This window comes from Diorhabda carinulata, chromosome 4 (assembly GCF_026250575.1).
Source record: "Diorhabda carinulata isolate Delta chromosome 4, icDioCari1.1, whole genome shotgun sequence".
NCBI classification, from domain to species: Eukaryota; Metazoa; Arthropoda; class Insecta; order Coleoptera; family Chrysomelidae; genus Diorhabda; species Diorhabda carinulata.
The window spans coordinates 33066713-33085009 of NC_079463.1; the positions used below are offsets into that span (position 1 = coordinate 33066713).

The following is an 18297-nucleotide window of genomic DNA, read 5'->3' on the forward strand; positions in this document are numbered from 1 at the left end:
CGAATTTTCGACGATTCCAACACGATTTCGAAATATTTTAATTGATTTTTCATCATTTTTTCTTCAAATAAAAAGAATCGGCTGTAAGAAAATTTCGAAAATGTTTGTTTTCCTTTTAAAAATATCAAAATCCGCGATATTTTCAAAATTCGCGTCTAGCTTCAGCAGATCGTATTCAAAAAGCAAAAAAAAAATTCTAAAAAATTACCGATTACGAATTTTCGTTAATTCAAACACGATTTCGAACCTTTTATTTAATAATTGCCTCATTTTTTTTCAATATCTGATTTGCGGATGCAAAAATAAACTACGATAAATAATTTAGTAATTACAAAATTTATATAAAGTACAATTAACTAATTCACTCGATATTTAAAAAAAAAACTCGTTTTATAGCAGAAATTACAACACCGAGAACTTTTTAATTACCAAGGAATGTCAATTTCAATTCCTACACGAAGAAACGACAACAAGCACTTAATTTTTTCAATAAAATTCCTCAATTACATTCATTTAAAATTATAAATTTCAATTTTCTAATATCGTGTGGATTCCGTATGTACGAGGGACACGTAGAAAGTAAACGTCTTCTCGCTTGGTATATCAACAACATCTGTGAAATATACGAGGAGGATTTGAAAATTATTTCGAGATTTTGAAAAAGTTCGAAGTCGTTTCCACGATCTACTGCACTTGGCAACTTTGCAGATGATTATTTCATGATTTACAAAGTCATTTGCTACGTCGTTTTCTTTGATTTTAACATTTAATTATTTATGCATCCCCTCGAGTTTTCGCACCCTTTCTTCGGTAGGTAAAAACGTTTTTTCGTTATAAAACTCACCCCCAATGTCAAAAAGTAAACATTTTATTTTATTTTTGTCCGAAGGGACGATATGAGTATAGTTAAAAGGGTAGTACTACCGAAAAAAAAGGGTGCGTCACAAAAAAATTTTGTATTATCGTAAATAAATCGTTAAAGAGACTCGGAAAGTTAGTTTACATTTCGAAATAAATTATAATTATTTCATATACACATAATAAGTCGAAAGTAATACAGAATAGGGGTTGTTTGGAACCCCGACGTGCTACGACGAAATATTACTGTTTCTACACTAAGAAAACAATGCACTTGGAACTTTAAAGCACAAGTCGCACTTGATTTTATTGTGTTGGCTTGCAGGCTTCCGATCAAACGGATTTGGTGCGTCTAAATCACCCGAAAGCACTTTATTTTTAAACGGCACTAGCACTTGCGTATTATATATATATATAGAGATAGAGAGTGTGTTAATAGTATCGAAAACCGTACGAGTAACTTTGCATGGTCCACGACACGAATCGCCAAGCCGGTCCTGTTCGGTTATAATGGAAGTTTCGGAAATTCGAAAAAAAAATGTTTTCCGTGAACGTTTCTTCAATAATTTGATATAATATCAAATTGATTCAGTTATTTTTACTACACTTTTCACATAAACAAATTTTTTATCAATTTTTTGAAAATTAAAGGCTTAAAAACATTTTTTTTGGGAAATCTAATTTCGTCATGTTATAGGAAACGAAATTACCTACAACTTTGATGTCTACAAATTTTTTGTACGACCAAAAATAAAAAAGATAAACTCAAATTTCGTTTCCGGAAAAATTGATGTTTTGTTTTTTTTTTTTTTTTTTAATTTCTCAGATCTAAAAATTATTCATACGGTTTTCAATTCGATGTATAGATTAAGTCGATGTCAAACACTTCACACAAACGCCTTCGAATTTAATTACTAACCCTTATCAGAGGTACAAAAATAGGTTTTATTGAAATTATACATCTTAATAGTGACAAACGTTTAAAATAAACCGCGTAAAAGTGATAATTTTACTATATTCCGAAGCAAAAATGAAAAAACAACTTTCCTTATCCATATAAGCAATTTTTTTGCCAAACCGGAATCGAGAATTAAAGTTCAGCCTCCGTAATCCCCAGATTTGGTTCCCTGTGTCTTTCTGCTCTTTTCGACACTAAAAATATACACCATAAGTTCATTAAAACTTTAAGAATCGCGCTATAAGTCCAACGAAGCTTTAAGGAACATGCCGTGAGTCCATTGAAGCTTTGTAGCACGCTCCAAAGGTCATTAAAGCTCTGGGGAAGCGCCATAAGTTCATAAAAACTTTGGGAATCGTGCAATGAGTCCATTGAAGCTTTGGGGCAGCGCCTCGAATCAATTGAAGTCATAGAAAAAGCGCTTTAAGTCTATTTAAGCCATAGAAAAAGCGCTTTGAGTCTATTGAAGCTCGTGAAAAGCGCCTTGAGTCTATTGAAGCTTTGGGAACGCTCCAAAGGTAATTAAAACTTTGGGGCAGCGTCTCGAATCTATTAAAGTCATAGAAAAAGCGCTTTAAGTCTATTGAAGCCATAGAAAAAGCGCTTTGAGTCTATTGAAGCTCGTGAAAAGCGCCTTGAGTCTATTGAAGCTTTGGGAACGCTCCAAAGGTAATTAAAACTTTGGGGCAGCGTCTCGAATCTATTAAATTCATAGAAAAAGCGCTTTAAGTCTATTGAAGCCATAGAAAAAGCGCTTTGAGTCTATTGAAGCTCGTGAAAAGCGCCTTGAGTCTATTGAAGCTTTGGGAACGCTCCAAAGGTAATTAAAACTTTGGGACAGCGTCTCGAATCTATTAAAGTCATAGAAAAAGCGCTTTGGGTCTATTGAAGCTTCGTGAAAAGCGCTTTGAGTCTATTGAAGCTCGTGAAAAGCGCTTTGAGTCTATTGAATCTTTGGGGAGAGCGCCTTGAGTCTATTGAATCTTTGGTGAACGCTCCAAAGGCAATTAAAGCTTTGGGGCAGCGCTTCGAATCTATTAAATCCTTAGAAAAAGCGCTTTGAGTCTATTGAAGCTCGTGAAAAGCGCCTTGAGTCTATTGAATCTTTGGGGAGAGCGCCTTGAGTCTATTGAATCTTTGGTGAACGCTCCAAAGGCAATTAAAGCTTTGGGGCAGCGCTTCGAATCTATTAAATCCTTAGAAAAAGCGCTTTGAGTCTATTGAAGCTTCGAGGAAAGCGCCTTGAGTCTATTGAAGCTTCGAGGAAAGCGCCTTGAGTCTATTGAAGCTTTGGGAAACGCGTCAAGAGTCTATTGAAGTTTGAAACTACTTCAAATTATTTGAAAGGAAAATTACATTGGAAATTTTTGTAGTTTCAAAATAATGACAGTTGAAGTTTATGTCAATTTTTTTTTTTTTCATACAAATTATTAAATTAACTACAATTTCCGTTATAAAAATATTAATAAAGAAAATGTTGTTTCTCGAAAAATTACGTATTTCGATTATTATTCGGTGGAAAATATGAAATTCGGAAGAAATTTCCGCATTTTAATTAAAAAAAAAATTATCGCCGATTCCGATAATTTCTGTTTAATTGGTTCCCGTTCGATTTTATTACCGTTCAAATCAAAATACGGATACAAACAATCTGAAAATTATTTTACGACGCTCGCAATAAAATCGGAGGAATTTGGGTCCCCCCCTTTTTTTTTTCTAATTCATCCAAATCACGTTTTTCCACTGATTTACACTCAACATTAGCTAAATACAATCTAATACGTATTCAGAACGAATTTGGAATTCTATTTCAAAATCGGCTTTACGAGGGTAGTCTAAAAAGTACCTAAACTACGAAAACCAACTAATAAAAAGTGGCACGTCGCTAAATCTAGAGAATATGTCGCGATTTGTCCGTGGCAAAAGTTAAATTGCTGAACCCTGTAACCGTTTCAATCTTTTGCACGCTATGAAACCCACGAAACACGGTTAATAATCGCTGTTTCTGGTGTGTACTAGTGTCTTGTCTCGTCGAAACGGCGCTTTATCAACACGACATGACCCAGGAATGCCCACGATCTCGTTATATTGATAATAAAAAAATTTAGATGTAAACAGTTACTTATTTATAGCGTTATCCGTTTTTCCTCATCTCTATTTTTTTAACTGAGTACCCAAAGTAGCCGGCGACATCTCGACGAAACCATTTTAGGTCTAAAATGTTTTTTTATTTATAATTAAACGTACCTGAGTAGAATCCATTTTGCTAACATTGAAATTTGATGTAAATAGTTTGAATAAAAATTAAGGAATGTCAATAATTTATTTAATTTTGCATTTTGATTATTATATTTTCGCTGAATGTTGTAATTATTGCATGACGGTGTTGTTTTGCATTTTTAGGATGCGGTAAGTGTCTTTATCTGTCTTTAACTACTTCTAAAACTGTAAGTAAATATACGTATTTTTAAAAAAAAATTCCAAAAAAAAAATAGCTTCAAAAAATTATATTTTTTCAATTAGTTAATTGGTTATATGAAATATTATAATGATTGTTGATATTTTGGGGGTTTCCGGGGGATGAAAAAATTAATTTTTCACGTTTTAGTAGTTTCGGTATTAATAAAATACGATTTAAAAACTTTTTTTTGAATTTTTTTTTCAATTTAATATCGAAAAAATAATATTTTTTGAAGCATTTTTTAGAAATATTTTAGAAATCAACTTATTTACAAAATAATGAATTTACTTTTTAATTTAGTCTCGCTCTGTATATAAACTGTAACAAATTTAGGGACAGTCTATACAATCGCAAAATAACAGTGATAAAATCACAGCGTTTTTCAAAACAACCTATAAACGTGATTTTTAAATAGTACACCCTGTATACATGTATTAAGAGGATTTTATTAGTGGGATTGTGGTAAAATTAAGCACCGAAGTGTACTAATTCTAATATATTTCCGATCTTTCGAATACTTCATCGTAATAATAAAAAAAAATTAATTTAATTTCTTATTTTTCACACCTTTTGCTATGATTATGTTTCTAAATCGTCTTGATTTTAGGTCTCTACTGTTTTAAAATTAGACAGGTAAAAATATCGACGTTATTTTATCAAAATATATTCCATAAAACGCACCGAAATTCCCAATTAATTAATGTAAAAATATATTAGAATTAGTACACTTTGGTGTTTAATTTTGCCACAATCCCACTACGAAAACTAGGTTCGCGGGTGGGAATTTTGAAAATTTCATCTCCCACTATCACGAGAGAGTTTTGGGGGTACTCTTCAAATTTTCAAAATTACGCGAACTTATTTTTTATAAACAAAATTTTATTGAGTTTTTTTAATTTATCTGTTTTAATTTCTTGTATAGACAGTGTCAAATGTCTCGAATTTGTTTAGTTGACTCACCAAATTGCACAGCACCAAGTAGTTTTCACGAATTTTTGGTATTGCTTCGAAATAAAACAAAAATCGTAAATATAAAAATGAAAATCAATTTTCCAGTGTTGTCAAGTTTATGTCTATAGAAAAAACGTAATTATTTCGAAGCAATCTTAGTGTAGATTCAAAATTCACCCTTAGTAAACCCAACACAAACACAGATAATAAAAGAGTAGAAAAAAAAAACACCCCGTGGTGTTGTAATTGTGGGTTTGTAGGTACTAGACCTCCAAAGGGCCCTACACGCCGATACTTCGACTTGCGAGGGTGGCGCCCAGGCGCAGAGTACCAGCAAAGTGAGTTCCAAACACCGTAAAGCTTAATCGGCACACACACACCCCTCTTATTCACGTTATTTTTATTTTTCACCCTCGAAATTTTTTCTCCGCGAAAAAAAAATTAGCGGACCAAAAAAAACCTCAAAAAATGTCATTTTATGCAAAATTTGCCGTTAATTATTCGATTGTCAATGTAGGGAGTCACCCCTTGGAATATTAGCTCCATAAGTTTTCCATTCATCTGGGGTAAAACGGGGGTGAAGCCATTTTAAACGTAAAAATGATTTTTCACGTTTTGCCCCGAAAATTTTGGAAATTTCACGACATGAAACGAGAGTTTTTTGGGCTTGTCGTGTGAAAATAGTTTTAAGGGTGAAAAATAACAATTACGGATATTCTTTAATGAATTTTTATGTGGTTATGGGAAGGTAGAGGATTTCGTATTGAGAAATGAAAAAATTGAGGTTTTTGGTTGAAATTAAAAATGTTTTTTTCACAAAAAAACATCCCCGAATACAACGGGATTTGCTTTTAAAATTTTGACACCTTTCGTTACGAGGGGTACACCAATTTTATTAATAAAATAATGAAAAATACGAGAATTGAACGAAAAGTTTTCGACCTGAACTGAAAATTTGTTTATAAAACTTGCAAGCGAATTAATTAGGAAATCTTGAGCATTCTCTTCCTTCCCTAAGGGTACATTTGATGGATGAAGGATATACAATTAGTATTAAACGATAATTGGGAAATTTTCAACGAAATTTTTCCGATTACGTTCAATGTTACATGTTTTTTTAACCATAGTAGTAGTATTGCTTCGATTCTAGCTAGTTTAGTATTTAAATGTGGCTTATAGGTGCTAGAACTACAAAGGGTTCTTCATAGAGAAATTTCACCCCGTCAAGAGATCGCTCCCTGTCAAGAAAACGACGTTAACGTGAGTTAAAACTCACTTTGGTTTTCTATTCTAATTTTTTTTTTGATCTTTTCTTTCATTCCCGAGAATTTTTAAATTTGTGTTTTCGCTATTCCAAGAAATCCTGATTTAAATAGTCTATTAGTCCGGTCAAATTAGACACAACTTGTTCGAAATATAAAATCCTGATTTAAATCGTCTATTAGTCCGATCAAATTAGACACAACTTGTTCGAAATATAAAATCCTGATTTAAATCGTCTATTAGTCCGGTCAAATTAGACACAACTTGTTCGAAATATAAAATCCTGATTTAAATCGTCTATTAGTCCGGTCAAATTAGACACAACTTGTTCGAAATATAAAATCCTGATTTAAATCGTCTATTAGTCCGGTCAAATTAGACACAACTTGTTCGAAATATAAAATCCTGATTTAAATCGTCTATTAGTCCGGTCAAATTAGACACAACTTGTTCGAAATATAAAATCCTGATTTAAATCGTCTATTAGTCCGGTCAAATTAGACACCACTTGTTCGAAATATAAAATCCTGATTTAAATCGTCTATTAGTCCGGTCAAATTAGACACAACTTGTTCGAAATATAAAATCCTGATTTAAATCGTCTATTAGTCCGGTCAAATTAGACACAACTTGTTCGAAATATAAAATCCTGATTTAAATCGTCTATTAGTCCGGTCAAATTAGACACAACTTGTTCGAAATATAAAATCCTGATTTAAATCGTCTATTAGTCCGGTCAAATTAGACACAACTTGTTCGAAATATAAAATCCTGATTTAAATCGTCTATTAGTCCGGTCAAATTAGACACCACTTGTTCGAAATATAATCGTAAATAAATTTTTCGCTCCCCCACCATTCCCGTGTACGGAAAAAATTTTACTAAAGGTAAAAAGTAATAAGAAAAACAGTTTTTTTACTACGAGAAACCGTTTCTGAGATATTACAATGTAAAAGTTGTATAAACATCGAGTTTTTTTGCCAATAATCGATTTTATTCATCAATTTAATCACCCTCCAGAACAATATAATCATTCTAAGGCTTCTCTAACTCCTCGATGTCGTGCAGAGAGTCACTGTGGACCGTGTCTGGACTATACGGTGGATGAGGAAGCAATTTGATCACCGTTGCCATCGAGTTGTGAATCGGCGCATTTTCCTGGTGAAACCGTGGACATTTGAAGCCTTTTTTTACATTAAAACGATCCAATAACTCTAAGTAGCGTTCGCTATTAATTATCTCTACCTTTTGGAGATAATCGACGAACGAAATTCCCAAATTAATGGACCCAGTTGATTGTTATGTCTTTGGACGTGGTTCACCGGCTGTAATCCATTCAGATGATGATCGTTTTGATTTGGGAGTGAAGTGATGGATCCATGTCACATATCGACGCAAAAAAACTGATTTATACAGCCTTGAATCATCAACACGTCGTTGTTTTTGGACAACCAGAACGTTCAACATCATCGGTGTCTGTACGACGACGTTTAAATTCAGCAAATCTATAAAAAATGGTTCTTTTCGATGAAGAAGAGTCCGGATAACAATCCATTACTCAGATTCGTACCTTCTCTTCTTAATCTTCATTCTGAGTGCATCAAAAGCGATGTATCATCGTATGGAAATCTTTATTTGGTGATTCAACATTAGACGCTCTGTATATACCAAAAAACAATGCATTCCGAATTTTTTGCAATCTCTTTATGCAAAAAATTGTCTCCAGTAGTTTTTTTCGACAGTTTCAACTGGTTCTAACGTGTTGTTGATCAATTTCATTTTTTTACACCATTTCGAATGATGATATCTCAGAAACGATGGATCGTAAGAAAAAAAGTATCGATATGTTTTTTGTAGATAATTTTATAATCTACAATTTTTAACTGAAATATTTTATGATAAAACTCACCGTTCTACTGATAATCGCGAAAAACTAATTTTTTTTTACCTTTACAACTTTTTGAATCCTTATATTTCAGAAACGGTGGATCGTAAGAAAAAAAGTATCGATACGTTTTTTGTAGATAATTTTATAATCTACAATTTTCATCTGAAATATTTTTATGATAAAACTCAGCGTTTTGCTGATAATCGCGAAAAACTAATTTTTTTTTACCTTTACAACTTTTTGAATCCTTATATTTCAGAAACGGTGGCTCGTAGAAAAAAAATTTCGGTACGTTTTTTATAGATAATTTTATAATCTACAATTTTCATCTGAAATATTTTTATGATAAAACTCGCCGTTTTGCTGATAATCGCGAAAAACTAATTTTTTTTACCTTTACAACTTTTTGAATCCTTATATTTCAGAAACGGTGGCTCGTAGAAAAAAAATTTCGGTACGTTTTTTATAGATAATTTTATAATCTACAATTTTCATCTGAAATATTTTTATGATAAAACTCACCGTTTTGCTGATAATCACGAAAAACTAATTTTTTTTTACCATTACAACTTTTTGAATCCTTATATCTCAGAAACGGTGGATCGTAAGAAAAAAAGTATCTATACGTTTTTTGTAGATAATTTTATAATCTACAATTTTCATCTGAAATATTTTTATGATAAAACTCACCGTTTTGCTGATAATCGCGAAAAACTAATTTTTTTTTACCTTTACAACTTTTTGAATCCTTATATTTCAGAAACGGTGGCTCGTAGAAAAAAAATTTCGGTACGTTTTTTATAGATAATTTTATAATCTACAATTTTCATCTGAAATATTTTTATGATAAAACTCACCGTTTTGCTGATAATCGCGAAAAACTAATTTTTTTTTACCTTTACAACTTTTTGAATCCCTATATCTCAGAAACGGTGGATTGTAAGGAAAAAAGTATTCATATGTTTTTTGTAGATAATTTTATAATCTACAATTTTCATCTGAAATATTTTTATGATAAAACTCACCGTTTTGCTGATAATCGCGAAAAACTAATTTTTTTTTACCTTTACAACTTTTTGAATCCTTATATTTCAGAAACGGTGGCTCGTAGAAAAAAAATTTCGGTACGTTTTTTATAGATAATTTTATAATCTACAATTTTCATCTGAAATATTTTTATGATAAAACTCACCGTTTTGCTGATAATCGCGAAAAACTAATTTTTTTTTACCATTACAACTTTTTGAATCCTTATATCTCAGAAACGGTGGATCGTAAGAAAAAAAGTATCGATACGTTTTTTGTAGATAATTTTATAATCTACAATTTTCATCTGAAATATTTTTATGATAAAACTCACCGTTTTGCTGATAATCGCGAAAAACTAATTTTTTTTTACCATTACAACTTTTTGAATCCTTATATCTCAGAAACGGTGGATCGTAAGAAAAAAAGTATCTATACGTTTTTTGTAGATAATTTTATAATCTACAATTTTTATCTGAAATATTTTTATGATAAAACTCACCGTTTTGCTGATAATCGCGAAAAACTAATTTTTTTTACCTTTACAACTTTTTGAATCCTTATATTTCAGAAACGGTGGCTCGTAGAAAAAAAATTTCGGTACGTTTTTTATAGATAATTTTATAATCTACAATTTTCATCTGAAATATTTTTATGATAAAACTCACCGTTTTGCTGATAATCGCGAAAAACTAATTTTTTTTACCTTTACAACTTTTTGAATCGTTATATCTCAGAAACGGTGGCTCGTAGAAAAAAAATTTCGGTACGTTTTTTATAGATAATTTTATAATCTACAATTTTCGTCTGAGGTATTTTTTTGATAAAACTTACAATTTTGCTAAAAATGAAGAAATAATAATTTTTTTTACCTTCGACCTTTAGTTAATTTTTTTACACACATTGGAATGGTGGGGGATTTAAAAATTTCATTCGTAATTATATTTTGAACAATTTAACCGAATCACGGCTTGTTGTAACTGGATTATATACAGGATGACGCAATAGAACGTGCATTTATTAAGTATAGGCAAAAAAAATAAATCTGGGGTAATTGCTGCCATTTCTTGGCGGATATTTTCCTTTAGCTGACCGATTTTCCTCGGATTGTTCATGTAGACTTCATGTTTGACGTGTCCCCACAAAAAAAAATCAATAAACGTCAAGTCGGGGCTACGCGGGGGCCAAGGGATATCACCCCTTAGAGAAATTAGTTGTTCAAAGAAGAAATGGCCAATAATTCCTTTGCTGAACGATCGTTGTCGTAAAAAGTGCGAACACAAAAAGCGAGACGTTTTTCGTCGAAACGACTCATGCCTCCCCCTCCCCTTCGCGAAAAAAATATACACGTTCTATTGCGCCACCCTGTATAACTACATCTGACGGTATCTTTTTTATGGTCCTACAATCCTGCCAACTCGAATTAACCCTGGTATAAATTCCAGTTTTTAATTTTTAAAAATAAAAATCAGAATTTCTTAAAATAACGAAAATGTCGTTTTTTTTTCCTCACTGTATAATACGACACATTACGTATAAAAAAAAATGCCTTTTTACTAACCCTAATGTGTAGTAAATCTCGTTTTGACTTAGTGTTTTCTATTAAATTAATTTTTCGTTTTAAAAATATTAGTTACAAGGAAAAATAGTTAGTCTGGCAACCGCGCTTATTATTAGAAATTATGATAAATTATAGAAATTTAGTAATAACTTTTGTCACTTTATAATTTCAATAAAACAATTATTTGAATTCATATATATCTTAAATAATATTTTGATGAAAGGATATTTAAAAAAAAACTGCACATACTATAAAATTTTATATTGAAAAAATGCACTAATAACCTCGGCTTGGTTTGTTGTTGCTAGTTCAATCGCTTGGATCCCTCGACACAAAAAATATTTCTGCACATACATCTCGCAGTAAAATTGTAGTCACGCTTTTTTTGCTTTCAAATACTTTCAAAGACTTGACCAATTTAAAAAAAAAGAAAGTAGATGTTCAAAATATATTCAGAAATTTTGTTTGTTAAATTACACTTTTAAATTAGTACTGAAACAATTTTTTTTTTTTAGTTGGTTAATTCTGCAATATGCTAATGGTTTATCGACTAATTCGTCTTCTGTTTTAGAATAAGGTGACGGAAAAATTTAAGAGGCCTTTTAAGAAGAGACATTCCAGCGTCTATCACCAGCCTTCGAATAGGGTGAATAAATATTTGGGTCAGGCCATCGAGGCAAGGAGTATCGATAGGGAAAAATCGACGCACGTCAACTTAGTCACTCTCTGTTTTAAGGATAGACATAAAGAAGATCAAGTGAGTGAAGAAATTTTTGGAGCCTTCAGATTCATATTTGTAGAAAATATACAGGGTCAAACTCGATTTTGATAATTTCTTTTGAAATTTCTGACATGTTTGTATAAAAAAATTTATTTTTTCGAAACTATAAGAGATATCTATTTGTTTTTTGTTTGAATCCATTGAGAATACATGTATCTCAATTACTATTCATATAAAGTTCCTTCATTTTTATATTTGTGGGAAATATACAGGGTGAAAGTCGATATAATTTTTTTTTTGAAAAATAACGCTATAAAATTTCATAATATCTACAGTTGTGAACTGGCAACGTTGTAATACAAAAAAAACGTTCATAAGGAAACATAATTTTCTACATATCTTCTCTATAAACCCATATTTTCATTTTTTTGGTCAAAAAATCACAAATTTCTGACATGCCTGTATAAAAAAATTAATATTTCGGAAACTATGTGAGACATCGATTTGATTTTTGCTTGAATCAATTGAGAATACATGTATCTCAATTACTATTCATATAAAGTTCCTTCATTTTTATATTTGTGGGAAATATACAGGGTGAAAGTCGATATAATTTTTTTTTTGAAAAATAACGCTATAAAATTTCATAATATCTACAGTTGTGAACTGGCAACGTTGTAATACAAAAAAAACGTTCATAAGGAAACATAATTTTCTACATATCTTCTCTATAAACCCATATTTTCATTTTTTTGGTCAAAAAATCACAAATTTCTGACATGCCTGTATAAAAAAATTAATATTTCGGAAACTATGTGAGACATCGATTTGATTTTTGCATGAATCAATTAAAAAAACGTGTATCTCAATTACTATTCATATAAAGTTCCTTCATTTTTATATTTGTGGGAAATATACAGGGTGAAAGTCGATATAAATTTTTTTTGACAAATAACGCTATAAAATTTCATAATATCTACAGTTGTGAACTGGCAACGTTGTAATACAAAAAAACGAAAGAAAAACGTTCATAAGGAAACATAATTTTCTACATATCTTCTCTATAAACCCATATTTTCATTTTTTTGGTCAAAAAATCACAAATTTCTGACATGCCTGTATAAAAAAATTAATATTTCGGAAACTATGTAAGATATCGATTTGATTTTTGCTTGAATCAATTGAGAATACATGTATCTCAATTACTATTCATATAAAGTTCCTTCATTTTTATATTTGTGGGAAATATACAGGGTGAAAGTCGATATAATTTTTTTTTTGAAAAATAACGCTATAAAATTTCATAATATCTACAGTTGTGAACTGGCAACGTTGTAATACAAAAAAAACGTTCATAAGGAAACATAATTTTCTACATATCTTCTCTATAAACCCATATTTTCATTTTTTTGGTCAAAAAATCACAAATTTCTGACATGCCTGTATAAAAAAATTAATATTTCGGAAACTATGTAAGATATCGATTTGATTTTTGCTTGAATCAATTGAGAATACATGTATCTCAATTACTATTCATATAAAGTTCCTTCATTTTTATATTTGTGGGAAATATACAGGGTGAAAGTCGATATAATTTTTTTTTTGAAAAATAACGCTATAAAATTTCATAATATCTACAGTTGTGAACTGGCAACGTTGTAATACAAAAAAAACGTTCATAAGGAAACATAATTTTCTACATATCTTCTCTATAAACCCATATTTTCATTTTTTTGGTCAAAAAATCACAAATTTCTGACATGCCTGTATAAAAAAATTAATATTTCGGAAACTATGTGAGACATCGATTTGATTTTTGCATGAATCAATTAAAAAAACGTGTATCTCAATTACTATTCATATAAAGTTCCTTCATTTTTATATTTGTGGGAAATATACAGGGTGAAAGTCGATATAAATTTTTTTTGACAAATAACGCTATAAAATTTCATAATATCTACAGTTGTGAACTGGCAACGTTGTAATACAAAAAAACGAAAGAAAAACGTTCATAAGGAAACATAATTTTTTACATATCTTCTCTATAAATCGATATTTTTGTTTTTTTTTTGGAAAAAAAAATCACGAATTTCTGACATGCCTGTATAAAAAAATTAATATTTCGGAAACTATGTAAGATATCGATTTGATTTTTGCTTGAATCAATTGAAAATACATGTATCTCAATTACTATTCATATAAAGTTCCTTCATTTTTATATTTGTGGGAAATATACAGGGTGAAAGTCGATATGAATTTTTTTTGACAAATAACGCTATAAAATTTCATAATATCTACAGTTGTGAACTGGCAACGTTGTAATACAAAAAAAACGAAAGAAAAACGTTCATAAGGAAACATAATTTTTTACATATCTTCTCTATAAATCCATATTTTCATTTTTTTTATCAAAAAATTACGAATTTCTGACATGCTTGTATAAAAAAATTAATATTTCGGAAACTATGTAAGATATCGATTTGATTTTTGCTTGAATCAATTGAAAATACATGTATCTCAATTACTATTCATATAAAGTTCCTTCATTTTTATATTTGTGGGAAATATACAGGGTGAAAGTCGATATGAATTTTTTGTGACAAATAACGCTATAAAATTTCATATCTACAGTTGTGAACTGGCAACGTTGTAATACAAAAAAAACGAAAGAAAAACGTTCATAAGGAAACATAATTTTTTACATATCTTCTCTATAAATCGATATTTTTGTTTTTTTTTTGGAAAAAAAAATCACGAATTTGTGACATGCCTGTATAAAAAAATTAATATTTCGGAAACTATGTAAGATATCGATTTGATTTTTGCTTGAATCAATTGAAAATACATGTATCTCAATTACTATTCATATAAAGTTCCTTCATTTTTATATTTGTGGGAAATATACAGGGTGAAAGTCGATATAAATTTTTTTTGACAAATAACGCTATAACCTATCATAATATCTACAGTTGTGAACTGGCAACGTTGTAATACAAAAAAAACGAAAGAAAAACGTTCATAAGGAAACATAATTTTTTACATATCTTCTCTATAAATCCATATTTTCATTTTTTTTATCAAAAAATTACGAATTTCTGACATGCTTGTATAAAAAAATTAATATTTCGGAAACTATGTAAGATATCGATTTGATTTTTGCTTGAATCAATTGAAAATACATGTATCTCAATTACTATTCATATAAAGTTCCTTCATTTTTATATTTGTGGGAAATATACAGGGTGAAAGTCGATATAAATTTTTTTTGACAAATAACGCTATAAAATTTCATATTATCTACAGTTGTGAACTGGCAACGTTGTAATACAAAAAAAACGAAAGAAAAACGTTCATAAGGAAACATAATTTTTTAAATATCTTCTCTATAAATCGATATTTTTGTTTTTTTTTGGAAAAAAAAAATCACGAATTTCTGACATGCCTGTATAAAAAAATTAATATTTCGGAAACTATATAAGATATCGATTTGATTTTTGCTTGAATCAATTGAAAATACATGTATCTCAATTACTATTCATATAAAGTTCCTTCATTTTTATATTTGTGGGAAATATACAGGGTGAAAGTCGATATGAATTTTTTGTGACAAATAACGCTATAAAATTTCATAATATCTACAGTTGTGAACTGGCAACGTTGTAATACAAAAAAAACGAAAGAAAAACGTTCATAAGGAAACATAATTTTTTACATATCTTCTCTATAAATCCATATTTTCATTTTTTTTATCAAAAAATTACGAATTTCTGACATGCTTGTATAAAAAAATTAATATTTCGGAAACTATGTAAGATATCGATTTGATTTTTGCTTGAATCAATTGAAAATACATGTATCTCAATTACTATTCATATAAAGTTCCTTCATTTTTATATTTGTGGGAAATATACAGGGTGAAAGTCGATATAAATTTTTTTTGACAAATAACGCTATAAAATTTCATATTATCTACAGTTGTGAACTGGCAACGTTGTAATACAAAAAAAAACGAAAGAAAAACGTTCATAAGGAAACATAATTTTTTACATATCTTCTCTATAAATCGATATTTTTGTTTTTTTTTGGAAAAAAAATCACGAATTTGTGACATGCCTGTATAAAAAAATTAATATTTCGGAAACTATGTAAGATATCGATTTGATTTTTGCTTGAATCAATTGAAAATACATGTATCTCAATTACTATTCATATAAAGTTCCTTCATTTTTATATTTGTGGGAAATATACAGGGTGAAAGTCGATATGAATTTTTTGTGACAAATAACGCTATAAAATTTCATAATATCTACAGTTGTGAACTGGCAACGTTGTAATACAAAAAAAACGAAAGAAAAACGTTCATAAGGAAACATAATTTTTTACATATCTTCTCTATAAATCGATATTTTTGTTTTTTTTTGGAAAAAAAAATCACGAATTTGTGACATGCCTGTATAAAAAAATTAATATTTCGGAAACTATGTAAGATATCGATTTGATTTTTGCTTGAATCAATTGAAAATACATGTATCTCAATTACTATTCATATAAAGTTCCTTCATTTTTATATTTGTGGGAAATATACAGGGTGAAAGTCGATATGAATTTTTTTTGACAAATAACGCTATAAAATTTCATAATATCTACAGTTGTGAACTGGCAACGTTGTAATACAAAAAAAACGTTCATAAGGAAACATAATTTTTTACATATCTTCTCTATAAATCCATATTTTCATTTTTTTTATCAAAAAATTACGAATTTCTGACATGCTTGTATAAAAAAATTAATATTTCGGAAACTATGTAAGATATCGATTTGATTTTTGCTTGAATCAATTGAAAATACATGTATCTCAATTACTATTCATATAAAGTTCCTCCATTTTTATATTTGTGGGAAATATACAGGGTGAAAGTCGATATAATTTTTTTTTGAAAAATAACGCTATAAAATTTCATAATATCTACAGTTGTAGACTGGCAACGTTGTAATACAAAAAAAAACGAAAGAAAAACGTTGATACTATTTTAAAAAAATACAACAACTTCCTAGTGATTATACAAAGCGAGTTAAAAAGCATCAAATTAAAATTTTTAAAATCAAATTTAATATTTTTGTTTTGAAAATTGAAAAAATCGTTTTTGTTCCTCAATTTTCCGGAAAACAATAATTTCGATTTGAAAATTGATGAAATTTCTGGTTTCTACTGGAAAAAATACATAAGGAAACATAATTTTTCACATATCTTCTCTATAAATCCATATTTTCATTTTTTTTTGGTAAAAAAATTACGAATTTCTGACATGCCTGTATAAAAAAATTAATATTTCGGAAACTATGTAAGATATCGATTTGATTTTTGCTTGAATCAATTGAGAATACATGTATCTCAATTACTATTCATATAAAGTTCCTTCATTTTTATATTTGTGGGAAATATACAGGGTGAAAGTCGATATAATTTTTTTTTTGAAAAATAACGCTATAAAATTTCATAATATCTACAGTTGTGAACTGGCAACGTTGTAATACAAAAAAAACGTTCATAAGGAAACATAATTTTCTACATATCTTCTCTATAAACCCATATTTTCATTTTTTTGGTCAAAAAATCACAAATTTCTGACATGCCTGTATAAAAAAATTAATATTTCGGAAACTATGTGAGACATCGATTTGATTTTTGCATGAATCAATTAAAAAAACGTGTATCTCAATTACTATTCATATAAAGTTCCTTCATTTTTATATTTGTGGGAAATATACAGGGTGAAAGTCGATATAAATTTTTTTTGACAAATAACGCTATAAAATTTCATAATATCTACAGTTGTGAACTGGCAACGTTGTAATACAAAAAAACGAAAGAAAAACGTTCATAAGGAAACATAATTTTTTACATATCTTCTCTATAAATCGATATTTTTGTTTTTTTTTTGGAAAAAAAAATCACGAATTTCTGACATGCCTGTATAAAAAAATTAATATTTCGGAAACTATGTAAGATATCGATTTGATTTTTGCTTGAATCAATTGAAAATACATGTATCTCAATTACTATTCATATAAAGTTCCTTCATTTTTATATTTGTGGGAAATATACAGGGTGAAAGTCGATATGAATTTTTTTTGACAAATAACGCTATAAAATTTCATAATATCTACAGTTGTGAACTGGCAACGTTGTAATACAAAAAAAACGAAAGAAAAACGTTCATAAGGAAACATAATTTTTTACATATCTTCTCTATAAATCCATATTTTCATTTTTTTTATCAAAAAATTACGAATTTCTGACATGCTTGTATAAAAAAATTAATATTTCGGAAACTATGTAAGATATCGATTTGATTTTTGCTTGAATCAATTGAAAATACATGTATCTCAATTACTATTCATATAAAGTTCCTTCATTTTTATATTTGTGGGAAATATACAGGGTGAAAGTCGATATGAATTTTTTGTGACAAATAACGCTATAAAATTTCATATCTACAGTTGTGAACTGGCAACGTTGTAATACAAAAAAAACGAAAGAAAAACGTTCATAAGGAAACATAATTTTTTACATATCTTCTCTATAAATCGATATTTTTGTTTTTTTTTT

General features: G+C 29.2%; 1 protein-coding gene across 11 annotated transcripts in view; it reads left to right on the plus strand.

Moving 5' to 3' along the window:
* Window positions 1-18297, plus strand: part of LOC130892245 (Ca(2+)/calmodulin-responsive adenylate cyclase) — a 95081-nt gene that overhangs the window by 53045 nt on the left and 23739 nt on the right. For 4 of the 11 annotated variants that reach the window (XM_057797507.1, XM_057797509.1, XM_057797508.1 and 1 more), the window contains exons 10-12: window positions 5489-5566; window positions 6408-6488; window positions 11538-11723. In XM_057797507.1, coding sequence (XP_057653490.1) covers window positions 5489-5566; window positions 6408-6488; window positions 11538-11723 — 345 coding nt within the window. The remainder of the gene's footprint in view (window positions 1-5488; window positions 5567-6407; window positions 6489-11537; window positions 11724-18297) is intronic. The other 7 variants (XM_057797516.1, XM_057797517.1, XM_057797518.1 and 4 more) reach the window with 3 other exon arrangements.